The sequence below is a fragment of the Athene noctua genome, chromosome 28 (assembly GCF_965140245.1).
Source record: "Athene noctua chromosome 28, bAthNoc1.hap1.1, whole genome shotgun sequence".
NCBI lineage: Eukaryota > Metazoa > Chordata > Aves > Strigiformes > Strigidae > Athene > Athene noctua.
Window position 1 is genome coordinate 4,038,436 of NC_134064.1, and position 27,381 is coordinate 4,065,816.

General features: G+C 41.8%; 1 protein-coding gene across 2 annotated transcripts in view; it reads right to left on the minus strand.

Annotated features, from left to right (window-relative positions):
- The window catches only part of DOCK5 (dedicator of cytokinesis 5), a 69,517-nt gene extending 45,747 nt beyond the window's left edge, over nt 1-23,770 (minus strand). The window contains exons 1-17 of one of the 2 annotated variants that reach the window (XM_074928737.1): nt 23,701-23,770; nt 16,107-16,147; nt 15,030-15,085; nt 14,074-14,170; nt 10,132-10,280; nt 9,144-9,279; nt 8,838-8,995; nt 8,055-8,136; nt 7,189-7,318; nt 6,413-6,482; nt 4,712-4,794; nt 3,994-4,119; nt 3,335-3,459; nt 2,837-2,935; nt 2,609-2,681; nt 1,628-1,731; nt 815-1,007 (exon numbers count right to left, since the gene is read on the minus strand). In XM_074928737.1, coding sequence (XP_074784838.1) covers nt 815-1,007; nt 1,628-1,731; nt 2,609-2,681; nt 2,837-2,935; nt 3,335-3,459; nt 3,994-4,119; nt 4,712-4,794; nt 6,413-6,482; nt 7,189-7,318; nt 8,055-8,136; nt 8,838-8,995; nt 9,144-9,279; nt 10,132-10,280; nt 14,074-14,170; nt 15,030-15,085; nt 16,107-16,147; nt 23,701-23,710 — 1,732 coding nt within the window. In that variant the 5' untranslated portion in view covers nt 23,711-23,770. Of the gene's footprint in view, nt 1-814; nt 1,008-1,627; nt 1,732-2,608; nt 2,682-2,836; nt 2,936-3,334; nt 3,460-3,993; nt 4,120-4,711; nt 4,855-6,409; nt 6,483-7,188; nt 7,319-8,054; nt 8,137-8,837; nt 8,996-9,143; nt 9,280-10,131; nt 10,281-14,073; nt 14,569-15,029; nt 15,086-16,106; nt 16,148-23,700 lie in introns of those variants that run through there. The other variant, XM_074928736.1, reaches the window with a different exon arrangement.
- Between the last annotated feature and the right edge of the window lie 3,611 nt (nt 23,771-27,381).

Consider the following 27,381-nt stretch of genomic DNA (forward strand, 5'->3'; position numbering starts at 1 on the left):
AATACATTTGAAACTTAACAGCTTTGACAAAGAATGCCACATTCAGAGACAGAGTTAACATGCAAGGAGGGCAGAAAGGTGCAAACGGGCGAATGGAAGTCAGATTCAGTCCTCATGCACATGGATGTGTCAGTGGGGCATTTAACTTCAGCTAACTGGCCAAGCTCAACCCTCGAGCAGAACAGTTCATGCCCATCTCCCAGCAGCTACACGGCAACACTTCACTGGAGCCACGGCTGGTGCCATTTTCAGACGCTTCTTTCCCGAAGTCAGAGAGTGGGTTATACCAAGAGCCTTCCAGAGCTACTGGAAATCTCACGTCATTTACCAGCACGTACTGTATTCATTCTCACCTATACATCATTCTTCATTTTGACCACTTTGCCAGCATGCAGTGCAGAGTTAATGCGTAACAGCATCCTGAAGAGTTCAGTTCTAATTACTACGTACTTAACAAGCAGAGGAAAGAAGATAATTAACCTTAAACATTTTATCATTCTGAAAACACATATACACCGATGGGTGCCATTTCTATACATGCCAACAAACCTGTTTGGTTTAGCATTGGTAATTTGGATAAAATATTCACGTGACACGGTCTTTAGTGGCTGCGTAAACATCTTTGTAGCTTGTACCGGCAACGTGATGCCAACAATGCTGGGATCAGGCTGCCACTGACACATGAAACAGCAAGATTAAAGCACAAGCGCTTTGCCTACGCTTGTTGCAATGGCAAAAAATCTGCTTAAAGAAAGTGCCCTCTCTGCTTCAAATACACCGTGTGATACAGCTAGGCTGCTAAGGCCAGACCTACCATTCTGGGTGAGCTTGGTGGAGCAGATCAAAGTGGCAATCTGGAAGCTGTCTTTTGTACTATCTTTAGTGGGTGTGAAGTTGGCTAGGTGGTGCAGATTTTTCCCTGATGGGGCCTCCTTCTCCTCTATCTCCGTTTTGGTACAAGGAAGAGTTAAGTAGCATTTAGCATCTTCCATTTTCTTGTTATCACCCTGTTGGTTGAACACAGCAAAGACAAGGGTTATCCCGGGCTGAGCATCTGACCTCTTGCAGTTCTCATCTGCAGAGACACTTCAACACAGTCACAGCCAGGGAGGGATTTAAACACCTTCTCACGTCTACAGTTGCTTACTCACATTGTCTGTTTGGGCCTCTAACTTTACGGCACAGAAGTTGCCCATACTGCCAACTAACTAAGCTCTTTTCAGAACGATTCAAGCCACAGAGTTTAGGAGGATTTGCCCCCACGTCTCACTTCACAGTTTTCTACTGCAATGCATGAACTTTTTACTCTACTGTGATTAAAGGCACTATCTCTCCCCATCACACACTGATCCTCCAAAGCAGGTAGGCACCAGGCCTGTTTGTTGCACACTAAGCGGATGATGTTAGACAAAAAACGCTCTATACACATACACACAAGGATTTGTGTACTTGTAGTCAGAAAACCCATCAGTGAAAGCAGAGCTGAGGGATTTCTGTCCTATTATCCTAGAAAAATTGTTAAAAATCTCTGCAGTTATGATGTTTACATTTTGAGGGAAAAAAAGTCAGCCAAGAGAGTTGTTTTGGTTAGTTAAACAAAGGTGAAGACTGCAAATGCCCCAGCTACCTTATAAACAATCAAATTGTGTTTGCCATCTTGCAGTGTTGTTCCATCTGCGTTCATCAACTTCACAAAGCCCATGCCAAAAGCTCTCTCAGACTTATCCCTAGCTGCAAACAGAAAGGAAAATCTTCATTAAGAATCGTCTTATTTATGCCTATAGTATCCATCATGCAGCTCTCTAACTACATGCAGCTTCTTCTGCATTTAAGAGCCTCACACAGGAAGGTGATGGAGCCAGTAACATTGTGATCCCCAGCAGAAAGAGCGCTCTCTCTCTCTCCCTCCCATCTCAAGGCACTCAGCAGGTATCTGCAACTACAAATAGAAACACCCTCTCTGAAGCGTCTTTTGCCACCCACATTTTAGGGGTTAATTGTGCTGCTAGATGGACATATACAACTGTATAGATATTTTGGTTGGGATTTTGCAAATCTGCTTGTGAGGTATGGTTGTGGGATTATGTCACTGCATCTCCCAGGTACCTTGAAAGAATTTTTTTGAGAGCCCTCCAAGGACTTAGTCTCACATTATTGCTCATTTCAGGGCTCTGAAGTTGTTTGACGCAACATCTGGCTCCAACTTTCTCATTAGCCTTTCATTAACCTAATTAGAAATCCTCCTGTAGGAAGACCATTAGAAGCCCACCAGGCTTTGCACTGAATTTTGTGAAGGTCCTGAAATAAAAATAACACCATACACCGAGAAGCCAAAGCAGCAGTAAGCACTAACAACTGTCTTTCAATGGGGCTAACGTGGTGCTTCCTATCTAATTTCAGTTTTAGAACCACCAGTTCAGTTTCAGTTTTGGAAGCACCAAAAAACCTTTTTTAAGGCTGTAAAAAGTCTGAATGATTTTTCTGTCCTTGCAAGAAAATCCACTACACTGGAAATAAGTAGAAATGCAAGCGCTACACTTTTGGTGGATGCTCAGAAAATCTCAGTGAGAGCAGGAGAGTACAGTACTCCTCCTTCTCTCATACTTACACTCCTGTGATGACCGATGACGGAAAGTGAATCTTAAATGGCAACGACTGACTTCTTCTATTGCAATGGACACCTGCACAGGATAATACAATGAAAAATCCAGCACCAGCATTCTCCATCACCGGTCAATTTACAAGAGATTCCGTTACTGATGCATCCACTGATTTTAAAGTGGTTCCATTTTCCACTCAAAGAAAGTTTACGAGACTGTAAATGACACACTCCTACCTTTACAGTTTCATACCAGCAAGGCTGCTTGACTTGATAATAAACAACAGACTTATATTCGGAGACGCCTTCATAACCGGCACCAGGATGGATAGCTTTCTTTGGACAAAAAGACAAGGGCGGGGGGGGGAAAGAAAAGGTAAGGTCCAGAATGAAAGCAAGAAGTATCTTGGGTCAGAAATTTTCAGAGCATGTAACTGTCAGTTACTCAAAGCCTTTGGTACAAGGAAGAGTTAAGTGTCAGTTACTCTTCACAGTCAAGGGATCTCAGTGCATGTCACCTCTTTGAAAGTTTTACAAAATCTTTAAAGATTTGCTCGCATAAATTTAAAAAAAAAAATCAGTGAGGTTTTAAATTTGGTCACTGAGATCACCTATAACATCTCTTGCTCGTTATCACACAGTTCTTGCACACAGTTGGCACATACGATCCCAGGGACTGGAGCTATCACCCAGTGAACACAGCACCCTTGTGACCCCCTGCAAAAGCCATCATACCTCTTGGAGATTGCCATCTTCATCATGTACAGACATGGTGACTTCCACGTTCTTGGGAGTCTTCTTCTTCCCCTTGTCAAACTCCCCTTGTATCAGGGTCACATAAATATCATTTCGAACATCACCTAAAATTCATAGCACTCAATGAGTTGTTTTTCTCACACAGTTTTACAGTTAACATCCTTGGGTACCATGTTATCCTTATCATCTTTTTAGCCTTTACTGATATCAGCTAATTAACGACGCCCAACATCACACCATTTCATCTGCATCTCAAATGATACAAAATCTTTTAAAATGTACCACTCGTCTTTTTATAAACCTCTGCCTTTATGTAAATCTTTTTAATGTAATGAGCTCTATAGGGCTAAATCCACTCTAAATGGATTAAATAGAGAAGGGTCGAACCTCTATGTAACACAAATGTCTCTTTGACAGAAATCTTCCACAAAGTACACACATTTTTCAGTATAAGAAAGGAAGCTCATGTTTTCACTTCTTTGACAGAAAAAAAAAAAAAAGCAAGATTGGCTGGAAATTTCAAGAAAAATGAAAACAAGTTTTCAGATAGTTTTAAAATAAATCTGTTCATAGCAGAAATTCTAGAATTTCAGCTGTCTCTTTCACTCCATGGAAGCGTAAAGGCATATGGGACCTACCAGGAAGGATTATCTCAGGGAATCCCATTTTGCGAGCCACAGCAGTTGATCTGTCTACAAGGTGGGAAAAATCCTTCTGAACCTGCGCTAGATCGCCAGGAAGCAGTTTCAGGGAGACCCAAAGACCTAAGAAAAGAAAGGTAGCACTTGTTTACAGAAAAAAAAATATGTATGAAAACAGGAAATTTAAGCCTATGCTTAAGAGAAAACTATTTCTTCGTGTGATCTCCACACAACAGTGCCTTACGTACCCCAAGCTGATTCTCACTTGCCCAGTTGTCCATGTCCCTAACACTGAATAAGTCTTTACTGGGCAAGTACGTTCTCTGAAGTAAAATACAAACTTTCTGAGATGAATCTGCTAGTGTATCTGACTAAAGGCCAAACACACAAGCAAGAGCAGAAGAACCTGGAATAATGCAGTTTAAACCCAAAGCCATTTAGAATGTGTTCACTTAAAAATATTTTATGTCCATACACAGAGTTTTACCTTAAAAATATTACATTACTAGCAAACGAGTTAGCAGCTAGAGAAGCTCTTTTCACACAAGAACAGCTCCCAGTTTTCTCTTTGTCTTAGCTCCCAACAGACCGTATGTTTGGCTCAGGGAAGGTAGCAAACTCCGGGAAGCCTTGATCTCTGGACTCTCACAAGCCATTTATTTTCCTTCGTAAGCAAGGGGAACCCTTCCATGAGCTTCTCGCCCAACTGCTGTACCTTGCCCTTTATGATTCACTTCCTTTGCAGCGATGACTTTGTTGAAGACAGAAGTGAGGGGCTCATTTTCTCCGATCACATGGGAAGTTATCAGTGGGGACATGATTAGCTGTCGCTGTCTGATGTATGTTTCCATGGCAATCCTGAGAAGGACAACAATAGAGACTGGGAAGCAGACTAACATCAGACATGTGCTCTGCAAGAAGAGGGCTGGCTGACAGCTTGACTGTTTTTCCAAAGAAATATGTTATTTTTAAAGGATTCCATGGGAATTTTTTTTCTTCTTCTTGACCTGGACAAACCCAATAGAGATACATTTAAACTCTTACATTAGGAAATATATCACAGTGCTAGCTCAGGTTTAGGATAATTAACATTGACCGAAAGGCTCCATGACTATATTTGTGTCATACTGAAATAGGAGCCCTCAGGACAACCATAAATGTTGCTCTGCTTTGTTCTTGCTCTCCATCCACAGGCTGCCCTGCAGACCTAAGGAGGTGAAGCCCAGCTACGGGCCACCACGCAGGAACAGCTCAGCACAGAGCCTTGTGCTCCCATGAGATGAGCCGAGCCCTGTCTTCAGGTGTGCCTCAGAGCTGGCCCTAAGAGACTGTGTAGATCAACTAGGGAGAGGTTAACGTAACCAGCGACTGCTGTGAGGCCACACAAGTGATGAACCTCTCCCTAGTCACAAACACGTCTACTGAGCTTTGGATCTCGAACCTGACTTCACTCCCGTCCCCACACCGTCAATAACGATCCGAAGCATTTACAAAATGATGTCCTCACAGGTTCCCCATGCTTGTAGAGGTGTCCAGATTAAGATCTAAACTCAGCCTCATCAGAACAAAAGAAAGATGGAAAAAAGAAAAAAAGACCATCCTTATTCTGGGAAGGAAAAGACATCCGTCTTTTCAGCCTTTCAGGCCCTGAAAGGGTAAGAGGAAAAAAAAAAAACAACCAGAAAACAAACAAACCCACACAATCTCCCCCGAAAATACCTTATAATAACATATGGCTACACCAAATGGATTGCTGTATTTAGGACTGTAACAACACTGCTGAGTCTACCCAAACAAGCCTTGTTTTAGTTATTTTAATGTGCTGAAAAAGTGAGCAATCAGAGAGCAGGCAGAACACACAAGTCTAACCAGCAGTACAGAAATGCAAAACACATTGGGGCTTTCTTTCCCAGAAGGAGGAAGAAATCCCTTTCCTATTGCCCTCTACTCACCCTTCCTGTGTACTGTGGGAAGTTAAGTGGCAGACAATGCACAGAGACCACGAGTAGTGACAAGGAGGAGTTGTGTTCTCTGTGCTCAGGTGTTTCTGAAAATCTTGCCTCCCAACCCCCTAAGAGTTTTGAAGGTCACATCTCCCAGACCCCACGATGTTATTTCACACTGTGCTCTTCTTTCTTACCTCAGACGATACGGGTACCCAGCAATTTTAGCTGCGTTGCCAAAACTCCCCAAGCAATTTAGCCTATCATACAGACATGTAAATCAAGGGGAACAAAAGCTTCAGAGGACTGACAAAAATCTTTTCCTTCAAAGAGCTGACTACTGCCATAAGCTAATCTATTTGTAGAGACCTTGGTACACTGCCAGGCTCCCATACAAATTTGTCCTTCTCCAAAGGACAACTGCTTTAAATAAGCCAGATATGTGACGAGCTCTGAAGTCCAGTACTTACTGCTGAAATGGAATAAAATGTTGCTTTTCTTCATCATCCACCTTTCCGTGTATGATATCAGTTATGTCCATCACTGCAACAACACAAGTTCATCACACAGGTTTGCCAAGTTGCTAAAGAACACAGAGAGCTTTCCCCTATCAGAATGGAAACAACAGTTGCTTGTTTTGGCCCAGTGCCACTCATGACAGCAACAGAGAGCACCCATCTCTTTTTAACTTTTCAAAAAGCACCTTCTCGTTGATGCGTAAGTCAGCCTCTGACAGTGAAGGTGAATATACTCTGATAAAAAACAGATGGTACTCGGGCATTTCAAAGCAAAGAAATTACAGTTAGATTCCAAATGCTGACTATTTTGAAATTGTTTTCCACCACGAATTTCCAGCAAGTCTCTTCTCAAGAGATCTCAGGAATTGAACAGGAATTGGATGTCTCATTCACCAGGGCTCCTTTAAAATCTCCAGCTTTATCCCATCAGTCACGAGGAGCAAATCCCTTTTTGATAAAGATCTGAAAAGTCTACTGCACTGATGGCAGCGTGTTATCTCTTTAGGGGGGGACAAAACAAAAAGTGAACAGGACCAGAACTTCATCTTCACACAGACCTTTCACTAAAAGGTCTCAGAGGGGCACTATGAGGATGCAGCTCAGTGTCAGCACCTGTGTTGGAGCCACAGATGGTGACACTACGAGGTCAGCAGGCTTTGCTGACGGACTCCTGGGCCACTGTCCCAGCCACTGGGCCATGCCATTTCCTCCACTGATGGGATCTGTCGTACCTGCCACGCCAAAGGGCCTCCGGAGTCCACAGGTATGTTTCTTCCCATCTTTCAGCTCCATATGCCCCACCCTCACAATCTGACACACCAAGCTGATTTTCGGTCTGATCAAGTCAGAACTGCTTAAATCCTAGAAATTATTTAAAATACAGTTATATCAATCCACTTTATGAATGGCAAAGAAAAGGACAGAAGGGATAAGGCTTTTTGTTAGATTGTACACATATATAAAAGGAAATTATTTTTTTTAAGAAGTAAAACAAGTCAAGCCTGAGGGAAGAAAAAATCCATACTACAAAAACACTAGCAATTTCCACACAGCAATTTTTAAACATCCCATTAGTCTTTGATAACACACTCCAGCAACAGTACTGAAAGGAGAGTTAAGTGATATTAATTGCCAAAATAGTAGATCCTGATGACAAAGCAGTTAGTGCTACTGGTTAGAAGTTATTCCCCTCAGGTGCAATTCTTCCATTAACATCTTGTTGCAAAGAAGAAGAGAAGGATCAGCAAAGCAATGGACAACAACCAACTATGATCTCAAGCTTAGATTTTCGGTACACTTCGGCTCCAGCAGAGAAGTGTTTAATAGGGTTTTCAGAAATGCACAGGTAAGCAACATCCACTGACAGTACTTTGCAAAATAATACTGTACTACTGCTTTGGATTGATATATTAAAAAAAATACTTTACAGAGCATTCCTCTGAGGCTGCCTGTAAGATCTTAAGTATCCATGAAAACACCCCGAAATGCCACATGATCCCTCTCTGTTGGGTGGAGGGACAAGAGAAGGAAAGAACCCAAAACTCAGATGGTTGAAGCGTGGGGGAAGAATTTCCAGGATGTAAATACAATAACTTACAGTAAAGACTGCTTGAAGGTTATTTAGTTTCTCGATTTCTTTAGGCATCCCATTACTGCCCCAACGGACCAGGTAATTTTCACTGGAAATAAAGGAAGGAAAAAAAGATATTAAATAAATCAACACCTGACATTGCCATTCCCTGGGCAAAAGTTGAAAAATATTTTGATCTTTTAGGAATATTTGAAAAACTCTGCCGAAATCTATCCCAAAGTGATTTTGAAGTGACTCATTTCAGAGAAGGCAGAAGGCAGGCACGATGTCGATGGGCACTCTCAGTTACTCCCCTACAGAACTCTGACTCCACGTCCACACCTGATAACTTCAATGATGGAGACAGAGGGTGCCTGACACGTACATGCTTCATTGATAAAGTTCTTCATATCTTCTCCTACCAGTACCAGATGCTCAACTCTTAGGTGTGGACTTGTACTGACTTGACAGCAAACATCATGCATATACATGAGTTAACAGGAAGCAATTAATCAAATGCATCAAGGCTAGTGGCAACAGTAGGGAAACTTAGGAACATAAAGAGACAATCTGAGATTTTAACTAACATATCACAAAAATATCCAGCTTTAAGAAGGAGAGTGCATGGGCTCAGAACCTTGTCTTCCCATCTCATCTGAAATTAAATAACCTTCCAAATCACTACTGAGGCAGCAACCAACAGAACAGAAAAACTCATCTCCTGGATCTTCCTTTCTAACCTCTGCTGGCTTCCTTAGAATGACCACTCTGATGGGTAAATTGTTTATGCCCCTACAAAACAAGCCCTACCTGATGAATTTGGAGAGGTCAGGATCATAGAGGCTCATTAACAGCTCTGCATCTTCTCCAATATTGCAGACAAAATTCTTGAAGTTTACATACAGGCTGTACGTATGTGTTGTGTTGAATATTGGCTGCCCTCGGAGGTCCAAATTCTGTTGCAGGGACTGCAAAGAAGGAGAAAACTCCCATTAAAAACAAACACAGTAGAGTTTAGTTCTGCTGCCAAAGTAGCACAGTATCCTTAAGAGGAATGCACAGATACAGGGGGTACTAGTTACTTAAAGAGGAAAAAGCCAGCGACAAGAGATGTACCTTCTCTTCCTGGATTCTTTCCTCAATCCTTTTGGAGGCAGTTTCATGGGACTTGAAGAGAGAGATTGTGCTGGTTTCATCTGGGTCCAAGATGTTCCCATTGTCATCTCGTACAACCAGGTCCAAACCTAGAATCCTGAATAGCATGCAAGTCAGGAGAATGAAAGAAGCAACACAATATTTAAGAAGCAAAGGTGACTGAGATGAGCACAAACCACAGATCAAACTGTGGACTGCACTAGGCAGCCGGTGCACACCAACTCCATGCCTTGTAATAATCACATTGCTGTTCTCCTGTCCTGAAATACTTATCCCTCACCCCTCATTTTCCCATTAAAGGGAAAAATAATTAGTCAGGTAACCTAATTCTAAGATGACATCTTCTTTGTTCTCACTTAAAGTTGTGGGTTTTTTTTTTTAAAGAAAGGTATGTATATCTATCAGGCTTATGGATTATGGCTAATTAGTATTCTTTGCCATAAGCTTTCTTCTTAATTGATTGTTTGACCTGAATCAAGTCTGACAGGCAGATAAATGAGTTCTGGAGACAGTCGCTGTTCCGTACAAACCAATGAAAGGTGGAGTTTTGGTGTACAGAATCATATTACTCAGTTGCTGATAAAGCAGTTTAGTTCATAACTGGCAGCCAAATCCTGGCTCCAGCTAGTCAGGCACAAACTGTGCTCCACGGGAAATACCATCATGTGCCAGCATTTCTGCAGAATTAAGACAGGTAACGTTTCCTGCCAAACCAAAGAGATTGCTGGCATATGAAGAACCAACTGCTACATGCCCACCTGCCAGGCTAGTCACATTCTGATGGGGACTGAAAGCTGCAGTCGTCCCCTTTCCAAGGAAAAACACAAAGCCTAATTCAGTGTTCCCTCATGCAGCCATTTACACCATTTTGTACATTTTGACAGCCACCTACAGCCTTTATTGGGATTGGGGAGTCTGCTCTGCCTTCAAGACATAGTTTGGAGTTTACCTATTGCCATAGTCAATCTTAGCAGTGACTTTCTTCTTGAGCTCAGCCAGCTCATCTTTGGGAAGAGTCCCAGACAGTATCTGTGACCTCCATTCTATCAGGCTGTAAGTCATCTGTTGGACGTGCCGAAACTGCGTTGTCTTGTTGTCCTACAGGAAAAAAGGGACAATTTTAAACTAGTGATAGCCTGAAAACAATGAGCTCAGTGAGCTTTCTGAAATGTACTCAACTGAATCTACCATACAAATTATATTTAACTAAAAATATCTCAAAGTAGCACTGTATGACACTACAGGATTAGACCCATGGAACAAACTCTCCAGTACTTTGCACTGCTGGTTCAAGTGTCTCAAGATTCAGGGTTTTCACTATTTCCTCAGGACATTATTTCAGAAAAACCTCACAGACAAAAAAATGGACTTCTGGTGTTTTCCAGCACTTAAACTGCAATGATGGGTGCTTTCAACATACAGGACAGAGAGCTGACACCAGCAGATTGAGACAGGAGCACCAACTTAATATACAAAGGCTCTTTCTCCTTACCTCTGCCACTCTCAGAATGTGTGACGTGGGGCAAGTCATTTTTTATGCACGTTTCCCATTTGTATTGCCTATTTAGACAGTAAGACTCTGAGGCAAACACTTTAGTTGCTTTTAAAAGTCTAAAGGTGATGCCAAAACATAAATAAGAACAACAGATGATCAACACTGAAGCCCACATAGGCTTTTTCTCATGGCTGTTCCTCCTATAGCTTTCACCAGTCTAAAGAACTCTTCAGCCCCTTTGTTACATATAAAAAAGGCCTTTTGTCACCAGAATACAACACTGACAACATTAGCAACACGGTTAATTGGAATCCCTGCCCTCACCACTGTTTACAGCATTAGCAACTATGTTTTAAAGCCAGAACACTAAGCAAACTGAACCCATGGACTCATTTTCATGGCTCCCCGCTCTCTTACTCTGTCCCATCAAACACTCAAAATCCATGACATTGAAAAAAAACCAAACCCCACAACAAAATGCACTGATACCTGGGATACACTGCGTCCCTGCCAGTATGCATGTTATACTTCAAGGTTCATTTTCTAACCACTGGTAACTCACACATGGCTTGTCATGTCTATGTGTGACCTCCAGACTAGAGTTTCATGGAAATCAGAGTAGTTCTGTGGAAACACAATAATCTCTCTGGCTGGTGTCTAGCAGCAAATAAGGCTGAAGATTATCTGATCTTCAGGGCACTCATTTTTGTTTACATACGAGCAGAACTTAATGCAACACAGTCTTGACTCATCCCACGCTTTTTAAGCACTACCCCAGCAGTCAGAACTACTGAAACCGCCGTGCCAGAGGTTGACCAAAAATGCAATAAAAAAATCACATCTGGATTCCCAGACACCAACCTCCCCAGTCTACCCAGGCACCAGCTCGAGTTTGCTGCAGTCACTGCATTTTCATCTCATGCAGCAGCTGTTATGATAAAGCACTGACGGAACAGGACATCAAAACCTGCTCTGCGAAGAGTCTCCTCCTGCCACTTCTACTGTTATCTTTAATTAATGAAAATACTTCTCATGCTATTTACTGGTTCCACCCTAATCAAATCAGTCACACACTTATACATCTCTTTCCTATAGTTTAAGGCTCTTCAGTTTGACACTGTAATTAAGAACTGGATTGCTATGTGGTAACCTGCCATATTTGTAGCAATATGTGATTAGATAAATAATGAAGCCTTTAGAAGTGTCACCTATACCAACACACCATTCAAAAGGGAACCCAGGCCTCATCCTCTCTTCACCACTGCACGCTGAGCCTGTCACTGGGCTGATTCTGACTTGCACTGAGCATCAAGTGCAGCTCATTTTCAGAGAAAAGCACCACAAATCAAAGGACATTAAACTTTAATCTACTCGGACAACGTTTACGGTTCTGCTGCTCCAAAATGACTGTCAAGAGGTTTTTGCCTACATCTCACCCAACAGCTAGTGGGCACGGGGCAATGGTACACTGCTGGTCCACTCAGGCAGCAGCTGCCCAGCGTCAGTTCTCTGGATCAAAGCTGTTAATGTTTAACTCTGAAGCCCAACTGCTCCCACACAGCAGAAAGAGAGACTCATTTCAATTATTTCCCCATTCTGGTCTCTGCAAAGAACATGAATGATGTAAACTACTCGTAATTTGCCCCCTGAGAACACAAATCTAAAGGGAGTTATAAATAGCCATCTTCCTTCTGATTTAAACAAATGCGAAGGGGCTGGTGGAGGGTAGATGAGTCTTTTAGTTCCTACAGGGAAGATAGTAGAGACATATTTAGCAAACAAAGAAAAAAAAGTGTTCTTAACTTGCATAGAAATAATTGCAAAGAGAAGGCAACTTGTGTTAGCTTTCAGGGAAATATAGAGCAGATCTCAATCTGACAGTTAGCTAAAGCTGAGTTATCTCTCCAGCTGTTTACATTAGCTAACTCCTATTAACTAAAGGAAGTTAAAAACTCTCAGTCATTTTTATATTTATTTTACAGTGGAGATATACCCACCAGTGCAATGCTTGCTGAAAAACACAGAAATTAAAGAAGTGAAATGCTGCCAAAGAAAAAAAACCTCCTGTATTTCCTTCTTCTCCTCAAATACCTCCTTCCTCCTTTAGCTTTTTTTTTTTTTTTTCTTTTTATACATACTGCAGGGGAAAATAAAATAAACTCAAATCCATTTCAAACCACAACATTTTCCAAGACTATTTTAAGACTTATATTGGTTAAACACAGGAACATGAAAGATTTCTGCGCTTAAGAAAAATAGATTCTGAGGCTAGGATCCTAAAGTTATTCAGAAAAAAAAAAAAAAAAAGCCAGGAACAAAACTCTCTTTTCACACAGTAATACCGTCACATACAGCTACTCATTAAATTAAGAGGGCGGAACAAATTCTTGTGGTTTCGTGGTGCACAAACAAAATGTACTTGTGGCCTGGTGAAATTTTCAAAAGGAAAGCTTGCTCTGAGTAAACCAAATGGTTAGAGCCAATTTAAAACCATTCTCTCATCTTAATTAAAGTCTCAGAGCACATACTACACAGGCTGAACTCACTATTAACCACAGAAAAAATCAAGTTTGACTCTCTTTAATGTGCCTTAATAATCACCTTCAAAAGAAGGCAATTCATTGTGAACTGCAGTTGTGTTTCTTTGAGCAAGAGTGCACCTACCTCAGCAAAACCACCAAATCCATGCGTTATCTTGGCTTCTGACTTTCCTGGAGTGACTATCACATGGTCAGGCTACTAAACAGATTTAGTAGACAAGAGATATCTCCCCCGTGCAACTGAAAACTAAATGCATTACGTGACTTCTGACAAGTCAAATCTTCCCCCACCACACGCAGCACTAGTCCTCTTCCCATCCTTTGTTTATCTTGCCTGCCTGAGCTTTAGGCACTCTGGGGTGAGGATCAACCATTCTATTAAGTACCTACAACACTTCTAGAAAAACAGAGTTCACACTTGCTAAAGGTTCTGTTAAAACACCACCATGGTTTCTCGCCCAACAGAGATATATTGGGCTCATACAGAACAGACACACAAGAGGCAAAGCAGGAAGCCTTATTGCACTAGTGAACAGTGACTCACACGCACAGCCCCAGCCAGCTGACTTGATGCTGAGTGTGACCTGTGCCAGTCAGTGCTTCATCAGTGCTGTGTCATCACACGATTATTCAAGCACAGCCAACGCTGCGGCACGGACTAAACCACGGTTCTGTCTGTGATCACACATCCCATCCAAGGGACTGCAGAAAACTTTTAGCTGCTCTCAAGACCAATTTTACAATAATTATAGCTTTACAATTCTGCATAATGTTCTAATAAAGTGCCCTGCAAAAAGCCCAGTCTCATCTCATCTGAGGTCGTGTAGCAGAATACCAACCGCTGAAGAAAACTTACCACATATAACTTGTGCCAGATAACTGCCCACTCCCTCAGGGTAGATGTGAGTTCTTGGCCAAGGGGCAACTCACTTGGAATCACTGTTTCATGTTGTCTGGAGAAAAAAAAAAAAAAAAGGAGAAAATATAAAAAAAAGGTGTTATACTCGAGATTAAAACTTAGTAGTAAAACATCTTCTTTTGATAAATATGGAAATGGAAATTTCAGAGGGCTTGATATTCACACAATTCACTCACACACAGTGCCAAGATTCTTAAGCTGTTCAATTGGTTCTCCAACACATACATGCACGTTCACTATCCATTTTTAATGCAAGCATGGTTCAATTTTCTTTCAGTCTTGTTCTTCTCAATGGATCCATTCCAGAAACATACTAAATAGACAGAAATTAAGTTTGGAAGAATCACCACTTGCAGTGGTAACTTGGCCACTGTTATTAAAAAAAAAAAAAAGAGAAAGTATTTTCTAAAGTCTCTTCCGTTGAAACTGCTGCTTTCCTCTCACTATAACGATCACAGAAGCAGCTCTAAGAAACAAATGAGGAGTCATTTCCTCAAATGTTTTCCAAGGCAGGAAGGAATTCACACTCCTGCTGGCTACTTGGCTGCGAGCAGGAGTGTGTTATGACTTGCAGGAGTCCCCAGAGGAGCTAAATGTAGTTCGATTGACCTGCCTCACTCCTAACTTCTCTAGCAGAGCTTTCTTATTTTCACGAATAGTATTCTCCTGAACCTATGCCTACAACTGTTTTGGTATGTATAATGCTCTGAAAAAAAGAAGTTAAGCACCTCTAGAAGTCTAGCACAGGTGGCACGCCCTGCTGCACACACTGACACGAGCATTCATTACAACCACCACTACTTCAGTTGGGTTTTGGTTGTGTTTGTTTTCAAAGGAAACAGCATTCCATTGTTTTTTCTACCAGAAGTACACCTCAAGAAGTGTCAACCTACCCCCGGTCCTTCACGATTGCTTCTTTTAAATGGATATATGTTTCTGGGAAAATGCCCTGAAAATGAACACAGAAATAAAATAAATAGATCACACCATAGGACATGACATGACAAAAACGCAGTCAACAGAAAGTAGGGGAAGGGGGTAAGAGCATGATCAGCAGAACAGTGACTGATGTTTCCTGTTTACCTGTAACAGAAATGCTTTAAGTCCACCAGTCCCAGTATCACAGGAAAAAAGTAAGTAAGGAGCATCAGGCTGCATGCTTGAGCACTGTATTTGGCATTAGCACCTCAGAAAATTCAATTCCTTGTTTCACTGTAATGACACTCTTCTTTCTGTATGAAATGCTGTAAACTTTTGGAAACTACCAATCATACTCATTTGTCTTTAACATGAAATATAATTGGGAGTCATTGTCAAGTAGCCCTGGACCTGCGCTTCTCTAGAAAAGCTCACAGCACGTGAGCATTTGTAGAAATTCACCAGTCCCGAGTTTCCTTTATTTAAGAGAAACTTTCTAGGAGTACTGCAATTCTTTTCTATTTTCATTCCTCTTTACACCTGAAAAACGGAGACTGAGAGGGATGTTACCACATGAGAGGTGCCAGGATTCCTATGGGAAACCAGATTTCCATGCAGTTTTCAGACTGGTTTCACAAACCTCAAGAAGTTTGGCTGAGATCCATGCATGCATAATTTTTTTGAATATTTTCCAAGTCAAACCAAAACTCTAATCTTACATATAACTAATGCTCGATGTGTCCAGGTCCAAGACCACAATAATAAAGCAATAAGCTAGTGTATGCAGATATCCAACACTCAGTTTTGCTAGTTCAAACTACATTACGCATGCTCACAATGCAGGAGTACCCAGTTAATGGTTCTGAAACATTTAGCTCAAGGGCATTTATTTCTAACGCTGAGGAAAAGGACATATTGATCAGGAGACCTGAACAATATTAAGACAAGGAAAAACAGCAGAAGCATTGCAGATTAGAGCACCGGATGGGGCCTGGCAAGGTGTAGAAAAAAAAAAAAAAGATAATCAGAGTTACTGAAAAGTGAGGTCATACCTTCTTAGATTTATTTCGGAGTGTGTATCCTCGGTACCAGCCTGTCAAAGGGAAATAAAAATATTTATCGCAGAATCATCTAGGTTGGAAAGGACCCTGGAGTCCAACCGTTCGCCTAGCACAGTTCCCACCTACAGCATATCCTTAGGCTCTAAATCGCCCGACTCTTGAACCCCTCCAGGGATGGGGACTCCCCCCCTGCCCTAGGCAGCCCATTCCAACGCCCAACAGCCCCTTCCGGAAAGAAATGCTTCCCAATATCCCATCTAAACCTTCCCTGGCGCAACTAGAGGCCATTCCCTCTTGCCCTGTCGCTTTCTACTAGGCTAAAGAGGCCCAAACCCAGCTCTCTGCACCCTCCTGTCAGGGAGCTGTAGAGGGCGATGAGGTCTCCCCTCAGCCTCCTCTTCTCCAGACTAAACACCCCCAGTTCCCTCAGCCGCTCCTCACAGGACATGTGCTGCAGACCCTGCCCCAGCTTTGTAGCCCTTCTCTGGACACGTTCGAGTAACTCTGTGTCCTTTTTGTAGTGAGGGGCCCAAAACTGAGCACAGTAATCAAGGTGCGGCCTCACCAGCGCCAAGTACAGGGGCAAGATCCCTTCCCTGTCCCTGCTGGCCACACCAATCCTGATACAAGCCAGGATGCCATTGGCCTTCTTGGCCACCTGAGCACACTACTGTTTGCTGTTATGTATTTATATTTATTTTTTTTCTGTCTAGAGCAATTAAATACGCATTGCCGTTCTCATCCCATTTGTACAACATAACCTTGCTCATTTGAGATGTACTATTGTGAAGACACTCCTGCTCTGTTTGTAGGAGGCTCAGTTCCCAAGAGCAGGGTGGGGGGGGTCTCTTCCTACATGAACTGACACCCTCACTCCTACTCTGCGGGTCCCTTCAGGCTGCACTGAGAGGGCTCGATGGAAAAGCAGGCCACTCCGGGCTAGACATCTGCAACGTGACAATCCTTGTTCCATAAAGCTTACAAGTTACAGACAGAGCACAGGAGTACTGCTACGATCACTGGAGAGGTGAGGCACAGACATGCACGTGGAACTACCCGCCCAAGTTCATACAGCATGGATAAAGAGAAGTATCTTCAAATGTCCCAAGTCCAACTCCACTCCACCCCTTTAAAATTTTCTTTCCTGTGAAGCGCATTTTCACCCAACTAGTCTTGTAGATTGTGTCTGAGTTCCACACTGTACAGGTTCTTTATTTTCTTCGTGACTCAGTTTAAAGCCTTCCTTCAAAGGAAGGCTAAAACAGAATGTTTTATTAGATAAGGCAAAAAAACCTGAACAACCCTCAACTGCCTGCCCTGGTACAGATATTGTTTCTCAATATTATCTTGACAAGATCTAGTAAAGTATAAGATATAAAGTAATAACTGTGATCCCCAAGACTCAGAAGCATATGTCACTCTCAGAGGTACATTTCTTCTCTCTTTCAGCACCTGGGGTTTGACCAGAATTTAGATTTCAAGGTCACCGAAACGCAAGCGTACGATAAAAATGCTGCATTTTTAATGTCCTCAAGTGAGCCTTGCTTAATGAGTGGAGAGGAGAGAAGCACAGTGGTGGGCAAGTCACTCCTACTCTTCTTCCAGCACCTCCGAACTGCGTGAGACAAAGGGGCTTTTTCTCTCCACCCTCACCGTCCTCATCTGTCTCGGCTACACAAGAGCTGTGTGTGCCCAAGGACTCTTCCCACTGGGTGCCTGTTCTCTGCCATAAGCAACAGTTCCCATCCCCTTCAGTCCCCTGAAGTTACTGTCCTGGAAATAACAAACTCAACATTGTAGAAGAACCTGCTCCGCTTGAAATGCTGATGTGCAGAGATAACGTCCCCTCATACTGTTCGGGGATGCAAACCTGCACTTTCTCACTGACTCTTGGCCACTAAAAACATCATTTTAAATGTCGGGACTCTGCGACCCCAATTCTCAGCCACCCACGCTCCCAGAGCAGTGGTTTTTGACCCTTCTCCTAAGGTTCTACTCGCACTGAGACTGCAAACACTGACCCTGCGTCTTCACAGACATGAGGGGGAGAGATTATGCTCTATAATGCAGGAATGATGTTCAGAGCTACCCAGACAGACAGTATCACTGATCCTGGACAATTACATCTCAGCTGACTGGCAGAGGGAGAAGCATCAAGGAGGCAAAGGGATTGAAGGGAACAATCAGGCAAAGAAGAGAGGAGGGAAGGTTTTTGTTGTTTTGTTTTGTTTTTTTCTTTTTGGTTTTACCCCCATATATTTCTATATTTAGCAAAGAAGGTTCCATGAAGAGCCATGCATCTGAGATTCCTCAACCATAAATTACATTTTGGGGTGTTTTTTTTGTTTGTTTTATTGCGGGTTTTTTTGAGTGGTGGTGGTGTGTTTGGCCTTTTTTTTCTTCCTTTCTTTTAAGCACAGTTTTGTCCCCTCTCTCTAGCAATGAGCAGCTGAATCAGCTTGACCACATAAACCCCAAAATTCCAGTAGTAAATTGGGAGGAAAGAAGAAATTCCATTGCTTCCACAGGATGAAAATAAGATTATACATTGATCATGGACCAATGGATAAGGTACTGGATTAGGGATGAGAAGATTTAAGTTCTATTTTTATCTAAGTTGTAATTAATTGAATGGGCAAGTACAAGTTATTTAGGGATGATACAAAGCTCATGGAACATAACGAGAATATTTTCCCCTTTATTTCAATTCCATTTGACACAGTCTCTCAGCCCTTCTATACCACAGCTTCCTCATATTTAAAATGGCCTCTTGGCATTTACCACATTCCTGTAAATATTCTGCAATCATTGCATAAAAGTATGTCGTATATTATTATGCAAAACTATTTCAGCAAGCATCTCATGCATTTTTTTTTTGCAGAATTCTGATCCAATTTTCAATAATCTTACCCATAATTTTAAAAGGAACAAAAGCTTTTGGCAGCGGTCAATTATTAATTGATTTTTTTTCTTAAAAAAACCAACAAAATCTGCATCAAGCTTCAGAGGAATGTTAGACTATTTAAGTGTTTCTCTTGATTATTTTACCCAAGCAGAGATGTGCTAAATGAAGAAAGGTTTTTTAGTTGAAGATGACATGGCAAATTTCACCTATACAACACTTTCAAAACTGAATTGTGATTAAGAATGCAAGGGTATCAGACTGAGTCTTGAAAAGAAATGCCATAAAGTTTGGGGTTTGGTTTTGTTTGGTTTTTTTTCAGGGGAATACAGGTCCTCAATTTTACCTGTCATTACATTGATTTTATGCAATATGGAAAGAATTGGAAAAATCGAAGAAAAAATATTTAAACTGCAATAGTTTAGATGATGAAAAGTTATGCAGAGTGATGCAATCCCTAACCACAAGCTTTGTTCCTCTCCCACTGCAGGCTACCGTGCCTCAGTACCCCAACACACACCGCTGCACCGGACTGAAATCAAACAAAGGATTGCTTCACTTACCTACAGTGGTCAGAGGAAAGATAAAAGACTGAAACTAAGAACAAATTCAATGCAAATTTATTTTCACCAGGAGAAGAAACTGATTGGAATCACGGTATGTGGGCACACGTTCCTTTTAACCTCTATTTTACTATTTCCCACAGCTTGCCTGAACTAATATATACTGCAGATGAGAAAAGATTCTCCAAAACAGAAACGTAACCTCCCCAGCTCACTACTCAAGGACAGATTCCCAGAGAGTAAATAAATCCTGCACTGAGGCAGTCTTCAAAGTATTGGATGCAGCAAGTTTCCTTCTTTTCTTGGATTTTGCAGCGTATGCCCAGCCTTGACAATATTTGGCAAACAACAGGATACGTGCACACTGCTTATCTTGATATCAAGTGGAAAAAGTAATTTTGTACAAAGACCTCGTGCCCTTCTGCAACCAGACTGACAACCAAGAAAGGAGGAAAAAAAAAAAACCAACCCCTTGTTTTGTAGTTTACAAGTGAATCATGACCAAGACACCTAAACAAAACCATGCTTTGAGGGGGTATATGTGTATTTGTTTTAAAGGGAAAGTAGGTCTAAGAAAACTCCTCCAGACCTGCTGGTGTAATAATACACACAGTGTTTCAAAGCATACTTGAAGCCCAACTAAGACATTTCAAAAATAATTTTAAAGCAGTCTCAAAGTATAACACGGAATATGCAAATTTAGACCCTATCTGGAGTGCAAAGCCCATGTACAACTTCACCTAAGGGCAGACTGACAAAGATGCAGTTTGCCACGATCTTGTTTCCTGGACTGAAGGAAATGCTACACAGCCTAGACTGTGGAGTTATTCAACCCAATACAAACAGCTCTCGGGTTGTCCCTGTACAGATTCGAGCTGTGTTGGCTAGCAGCACATTATAGCTTGTACTAGAAATATCCGAAACCTTTAGTTCAAATGGCTCAGTCTGTGGTTTCAGCTCTGATGACCTTCACTTCCATGTTGTGTACTTTGTCCAAGTCGACTCTACTATTTCCAGGGATGATCAGCCTTTGACGAATCCTTGACACAGGTAAACCACAGCCCAGCAACACGAACAGATAATCTACCACGTTATCACTCCCTTATCTTCTTTTGTGCACTCACAATCCAAGCCTAACTCTGTAACTGGGACTTATAAACTATGAGGCAAAGCATCTGTTTAGAGCACGGGAAAAGAAAGCTTTACTAACAAAAGTGCAATGCTAGAGCCTCATCCCAAATTTGGCCCACGTTCCAAGGACTTTCAGCCTTTGCAAGAGGGCTCTAACTCCTGATAGCATGCACTCGCATAAATGAGTAGGGATTTTGCAATGTAAAGGTGCTTTCCCTCACTGTGAGGTTATCAGGCGGTACAAGAGCAGCACCTGACTGCAGGCACTCCACCTTAAGGGTCTGCAAGTCACCGTGGTCTGTGACAAAGCCACATAAAGTTAGAAGTTTGTGTAGTACAGAGGCCCGCACCAAACTGCATCCATACCTTCTGGTTTGCACTTTAATTCACTTTATTGTGAATTAAACACACACCTCCCCCAGCAGCTCAGCTGTATCAGTGTTCCGTCTCAAAGCTATTCAGCCAGCTGAGAGTCAGATAACATTTACTGTTAACACCAAAACCCAGTGCAAGCTTCAACCTTGCTGCCTCGCTGTCAAGGAACAAACTGTGCACTTCAATTCTTACAGACAGAGCGGAGCCAGCCAAAACCCCAGATGCGGAATACAAAGAGCTTTCAAGTGAAGGCTGTTTGATACACAGAGAGCCTTCACCCAACAGGGTTGAGGGATGAACACCTGCTGACTTCAACCAGGAGGAAAAAGGAGGCACGATCTAGATGACTGACAGAGCGGGAAGCGAACTGTGGTGCAACAGCCCCAAGAACCTTCTAGTAACTCACAAAAGATGCTCCTGTGCACCCTGAGGTAGGGAACAACAGAAAGATTTTCCAAGTGGCTATTACCCTCGCATGAGAGCCTCTGGACAACCCTGAAAAATGCCCCCTTAATTCCCTCAAGAATGTTACCGATAGCCTAAGGAACGCCCTGACTGGGAGCTGTGGGGACAGCTTACACCGACCGCAAAAAGGACCTCACAAGGCATCTCTGAGCCTTTCTTCCTGCAAAGCCAACGCCCTGGTTAAATGGAACCTTTTTCTAAACTGAGACTTGTGTATCCAGATAAGAACAGTGATTAGTGGAACAAAACCCCACTTCTATCAGACCGGAGTTGTATTTGTAAGTATACATCATTAGCATGAGAAGAAACAGAAAAGGCTTCTTGTGAGAACACTAATTCTCCAAAACAGAACCCACAGATATCTGGAAAGCAAGATGAAAGCTGATGTCCCAAAAGAAAAGAAAATAGATATAATAAGGCAAGAAAATTTCCTTGCGAGCAGACAGAATATCAGAATTTGGAGTTTTAAAAATGAATTTATGGGAAGTAAGACCAGACCCACAGCAGTTACCATCTCAGAGACAATCTGCATCTTTTCCTTTAGATTCACAAATGTCTGGCTTGAATTTCTGGCTGGCCTGTCCAGGAAAATTATTTAGTTTTATTCCAGTAATTTCTAGGTGCCTCAGTCACAAATCAGGATGCCACACTGATGGCTGAGCGTATGAAAACAATCAAAACACATTCACTTTGCAATCAATCTTCTCAGGCTGAAGTTTCAAACTGGGGCATTCCAGGTAATAAAAGGGATGGCATTTGGGTATTCAGTTCCTATTCTTGACTGTCTCTCTGTTAAACAGCTCGTTACAGACCAAGCAGTAGGATTAAACAATGTTGCTTTAAAAAAAAAAAAAAAAAAAAAAAGAGAGAAACAAATACCCCAACATCCTGGGAAGCACAGGATGCATCCTTTTCATGAGGGCAGTTTTCATCCCTGTCACTCCCTCTCCCTTGTGTTTTTTGCAAAACCAGTTGATGTGTTAGTACTATTACATACAGATTTTTTTTCCCTTCCTCCTTCTCTCTCCCCCTCTGCCAAACACACTCGCCACCATCACACACATCAGTGTAAAAACACACATCAGCAACATAATCTGCTTTGACATGTAGGAACTGGCTGTCTGTTTCCAGTGTCAAGGTCAAAGAGAAGTGGAAAGAGAACAATTGACTACGAACAAATTGCTAAACAAGCAGCTTGCTGTTCCCAGCAGAGATACTAAAGAGTTTTTGTATGCTGAGTCTTTCAAACGGATGCTGCTTGTGAAAATGATTGAATTTATATTTTGGAAAGAGTATTTAAATTTTGGAGAGCAGCCTTCCAAATGAAGTAGTGACTAGTACATTCTGTAAAATAATTAAATGGCTGTGTTCCATTCTTAATATTGAAATCTTCATGAAACAGGCTAGTTTAATGAGTAGATATGAAACACACGAGTGTAATTTTCGTCTTGTTTAAAATAGGAATTTTGTTTTCCTTTTGCAAGATGTTCTACATTAAGGTACATATTATGAAAAAATTCCCAGGAAAGTACTGGGAGAAGCCTAAAAAGGGCATGGAAACTCCATAACTGGAGGCTTTTTAAAACACATAACGCCAGTTCATGATATTATGGCTTAAACCAACATCACTTTTGAAACAGTTGGACCTGCCCTCTCCTTTTCTTTCATCCACTGCCTCTGTTGTCTCAGATCAAAAGAACTAATTCAGGTTAAAAGCTACTTTAAAAAAAAAATTATTATTATTATTTTCCAGCTGGATCAGTCCATCACATGACTGTACAAGCGTTTGGCCTGGCTTGGCTGGAGCCAAGGTAAACAGGTGTGCTGTGAACACAGAAATGAACAGCCAGAAGTGAGTGTTCCTTTCTCTTGCAGTGCTGCCTTGAGATACTGGTGGAATCTTACCTTGACAAACCTCTGCCAGGAACAGGTAGATATGATTGCCACTTCTCTATTTTAAGCATTTTTAATACCATTTTAAAAGTTAAGTGCATACAGCAAACACTACATAGCAAGCTTTGTGCTTTTGGGCGTATCAGAAGTTGAAAACTGAGATCTGAAATTTGCATTATTTTAAACAAAAATCTTGATTTGTTATATTCACTTTCAAAAACTACTGCAAAGTACTTGGAAGTGATCTGCAACCTACCTTCATACATCTCCAAAATGTGAACGGTGTCGCCGACTTGCAAGGAGAGCTCCACATCTTGGACAGCATCGTAATTGTAGATTGCTAAAAAGGGGAAGAGGGGGGAAGAGAGAGATGAAAAACAGAGTCATGGAAGTTGGGAGGTAATCAGATTTTGACATCTGGTATCATGGCACCTGTCAAAGGCAGAATATGATTTTGAAAAAGCACTGTAAAGTTACTAAGCTATCCTGTGTCTATAATCCACCGGAAAACTATATAGAATATCTCCAGATTCTATCATCAGTTCCTGCAAGGATAAGAAACATTATTCTTAACAGCCAACAAAGTTTGTCTTTTAAGAATGCAGATCTGTGACACTAAATGAAGAAGTTGCATCTTCCCACTTTACCGACAACCTGTCCAGCAAAGGTCACTATTACCTCAGGCAGAGGTTATGCATTAATTAGGTGTCACTTTTTATTAGCATGTCACAGGACTACCTGCAACACAGCACTCACAAGCACTGACAAAACAACAAAAATTGGATGTCACGAGAAAAAACGCCACTACTACATACTAAATGCCTCAGACTATTTGCTACTAAAGGCTCTTCCCAGACAAAAATGAATCTTAGCACAAAAATTGGAGATCCTCCGCAAATTTAATCCCTACCAAAGACAAAGCTAATCTGAATGCTTATCGGATTTCCAGGGGAATAGGATTAAGTCCAGAAGCCTACGCTTCTAAACTGCCTTTTCTCTGGAACTTTCCTGAGGTGCAGTTTTGCTGGACAAAGCAGAAGTGCTCTCCTTAGAGCTGCTGGAGCCTTGTCAAGATGAGAAAGTTTCATCTGAATTTACTTCCAAACCAAGGCAGGTAAAAAGACATAAAGCAGTCAGGAAGATGCTTTGCTATGGTTCAATGAATTGATCAGCTAAGTCAGAACAGATCACTCCTCTACCAAAATGAGATTATCTTATTTATTTATTTAAAACACTGGTTTGAGTACAGACCACATCTTAAATGCAGCGATGCAACCTCCTTACACACATAAGTCGCATATTTACATATCCAAATCTGTTCCCCAAGCAAAGGAATCAGTGAAGTAAGCACAATGTTTATTTTTAAGAAGGCAAATAAATCATGCAAGGATTTTCAGGGGGCTTTGGGAAAATTATTCAGACTTCAGAGGGTTTGTATTTGAAGAACTCGCTCTGAAAATGAAATAAATAAATTAAAAATTGAGCTCTTATGTCAGGAAATTCGCATCAAATGCCTATCATTTCCGTCAAGATGAGGTATATTGCCTCCTGGCAAGGATCCAGCATAAACAAATGATTGTGGCTTACCACACCGGAAATTATCTCACATATACCAGCTTTCTTTAAAATATTGTAACTATAAATAATCCAACAGAAGTAAGCAGGCGATGTGAATTCCCTGCAGTATCTGAAATAGACCTTGATCACAAACAGACACTTATTTTCTTATGCTGCAGGGGCAGTGTTCGTTCCCAGTGGCCCTAACCCACGCCTACCGTAACTTCAGGCTGCAGAGTGTGCACTGAATCTAGTACATCCTTTTACAGGAATGTCGCCGGACTTCTACTCCTAAGGCACGAGCTGCTCTGACATCCAGTTTCCTCTCCCTCCCTGCAAGTGTTGTAAGCCAAGATATTAAAAACTGACCGGTGAGCTGGATATTCAGTTTAGACACTTTAAAGGCCGCAGAGAATAGGCCCCAAAGTAAAAATCCCATCAACGGTTTTGCAGAAAAAAGTTGCATAATGTTTATAGTCAAACATGAACATACACAGGAGGAAATCAGAGTAATCCATTAAGAACTACCTTGTATTGACAGATGGCAAGACCATAAATTGACAGAACTAGTTAATATTGTATTTCACTCAGTTAAAAAGAAACTGTTCTGCCAGATATAGAAAGTAATTCTGCAAGGATTTGCAGAGGTCAGCATAAAAGTGCAGCTCCCAAGCCCAAAGCAACTGCCTCCTGTCGCAGTAAACCTGCCAGGTCACTAACGGTACGCAGGGACGGTGCAATCTGCTGCTCGGATGGGACATCTCCAAACCTCCCCACGGTGCAGCGGTGCGGACGGATGAAACAATCCAGGCTCCCTCTGGAGTCAGTGCTGGACTGCTGGCCCCAACGGGCCGCGGGGACACGGCGGGAGGTGTCATTCCTCAGGTGAAGTCCAGGCATCAAGCTGTCTACAGCCGTTAATAATCCTATAGCACTGTCAACAGACTTAGAAGATTTAAAGCAGAGCGTCTTAGCCAAGTTCTAACTTGGCTGATTACATTCTGTCTACTGAAGTTTCCTCCTGTGGTTACAGCTGGACTGCCTTACGTTCTGTCCTAAACTGCTGTTTGGCATTCCTGTTTCGTGGCTGTGCTCACCATGAGAAACGGCTCCTGTTTAGAAATGCACGTGTGTTTATGTGTATAGGGATTCCTACATACGATTTCTAGATGCTTTGGGTTTCTTTGGGACAAGCAGACATTATATAAATTCCAGCCTGTATTTTTCCATAAATTGCTGCTTTAGCTTCAGACAAAAGCAGTCTGAGCAGCACCAAGCGTCTAACAGAAAGGTGGGCGGGCATCAGACAAGCCTTTCTTTTGAGAACACAGACAGTTAATTCAAAACTAAAGAGCACAACAGCCAAAAGAAGAGGGAGAACTAAACACTGCCGTTCCCTTCCCCTCACCAAAGATCACAGCAGCCTCAAGACGGAGAACTAACCATCGCAGCTCCCTTCCCTTCTCCTTCCCTGCTCTATCAGACAGGTTTCAGACCCCAATGTACGTCATTTACAAGCCTAAGGAACACACTTCTGCCACTGCACATCAGAAAAAGGCAAGATGTGTTGTATCTTGCTTTGCTAGATTGAATTAAGCAAGAACAGAGGGTCACTGTATATAAAACCTCCTACCCAATGGTTATGCACAAGGTTATAAAAGACAAATTGCTGGCATATTTTCCCTGGGAGCTTTACTGTTTGCCACTGATGCTTCCTGCTGCTTGAAGTCAGTCCTGTCCGAAGTAGTCCATCTGCAGTTATTTGAACTGCTTAGCCTCTTTTTCACTGTGTGTATTTAATCTGACCTCATTCAGACTTAAAAGAAAAAGGAAGCTGCACATGACAAACATGGTCATGGTATGAAAAAATAAAATTCCTTCATATAAAAGGAAGGAAGGGAAAAAAAAACAACTTTTGTCCCCATGTTTCCAGGAATATCTTAAGACTTTTTGCTTCAAGTTAAAGTTTAGTTGAGATTCTGTCATTTGAAGTTCACTTTAGAATGGTGATCCTATCCCTTTTATTAACCTGAATGAAAAGCAGCACTGAAGTCTAGCCAATTTAATCGAAGTGAAGAGGCAGAGGTGGAAAACATAATCCATAAGAAGAAGATAGTGGGTTTGTTTTAATGATCATATTCTTTGAGCATTACTAGAGACAACATATTTATTTAATTTACAGTCCCTCAGTTTGATTAGTGGAAAGTTTAAGAAATGGTTTTCTCAACAGTGCATCCAGCCTATGGAATTCATTAGGAGGGAAGGTCAGAGGAGCCAACATTGGGACTGGTTTGAAAAGGGCAACAGATAACTTTATGACTGGTGACAGCAGCCAGAGTAATGCAGGTGAAGATAAGGAGAAGCAATTTTCATCCTCCAG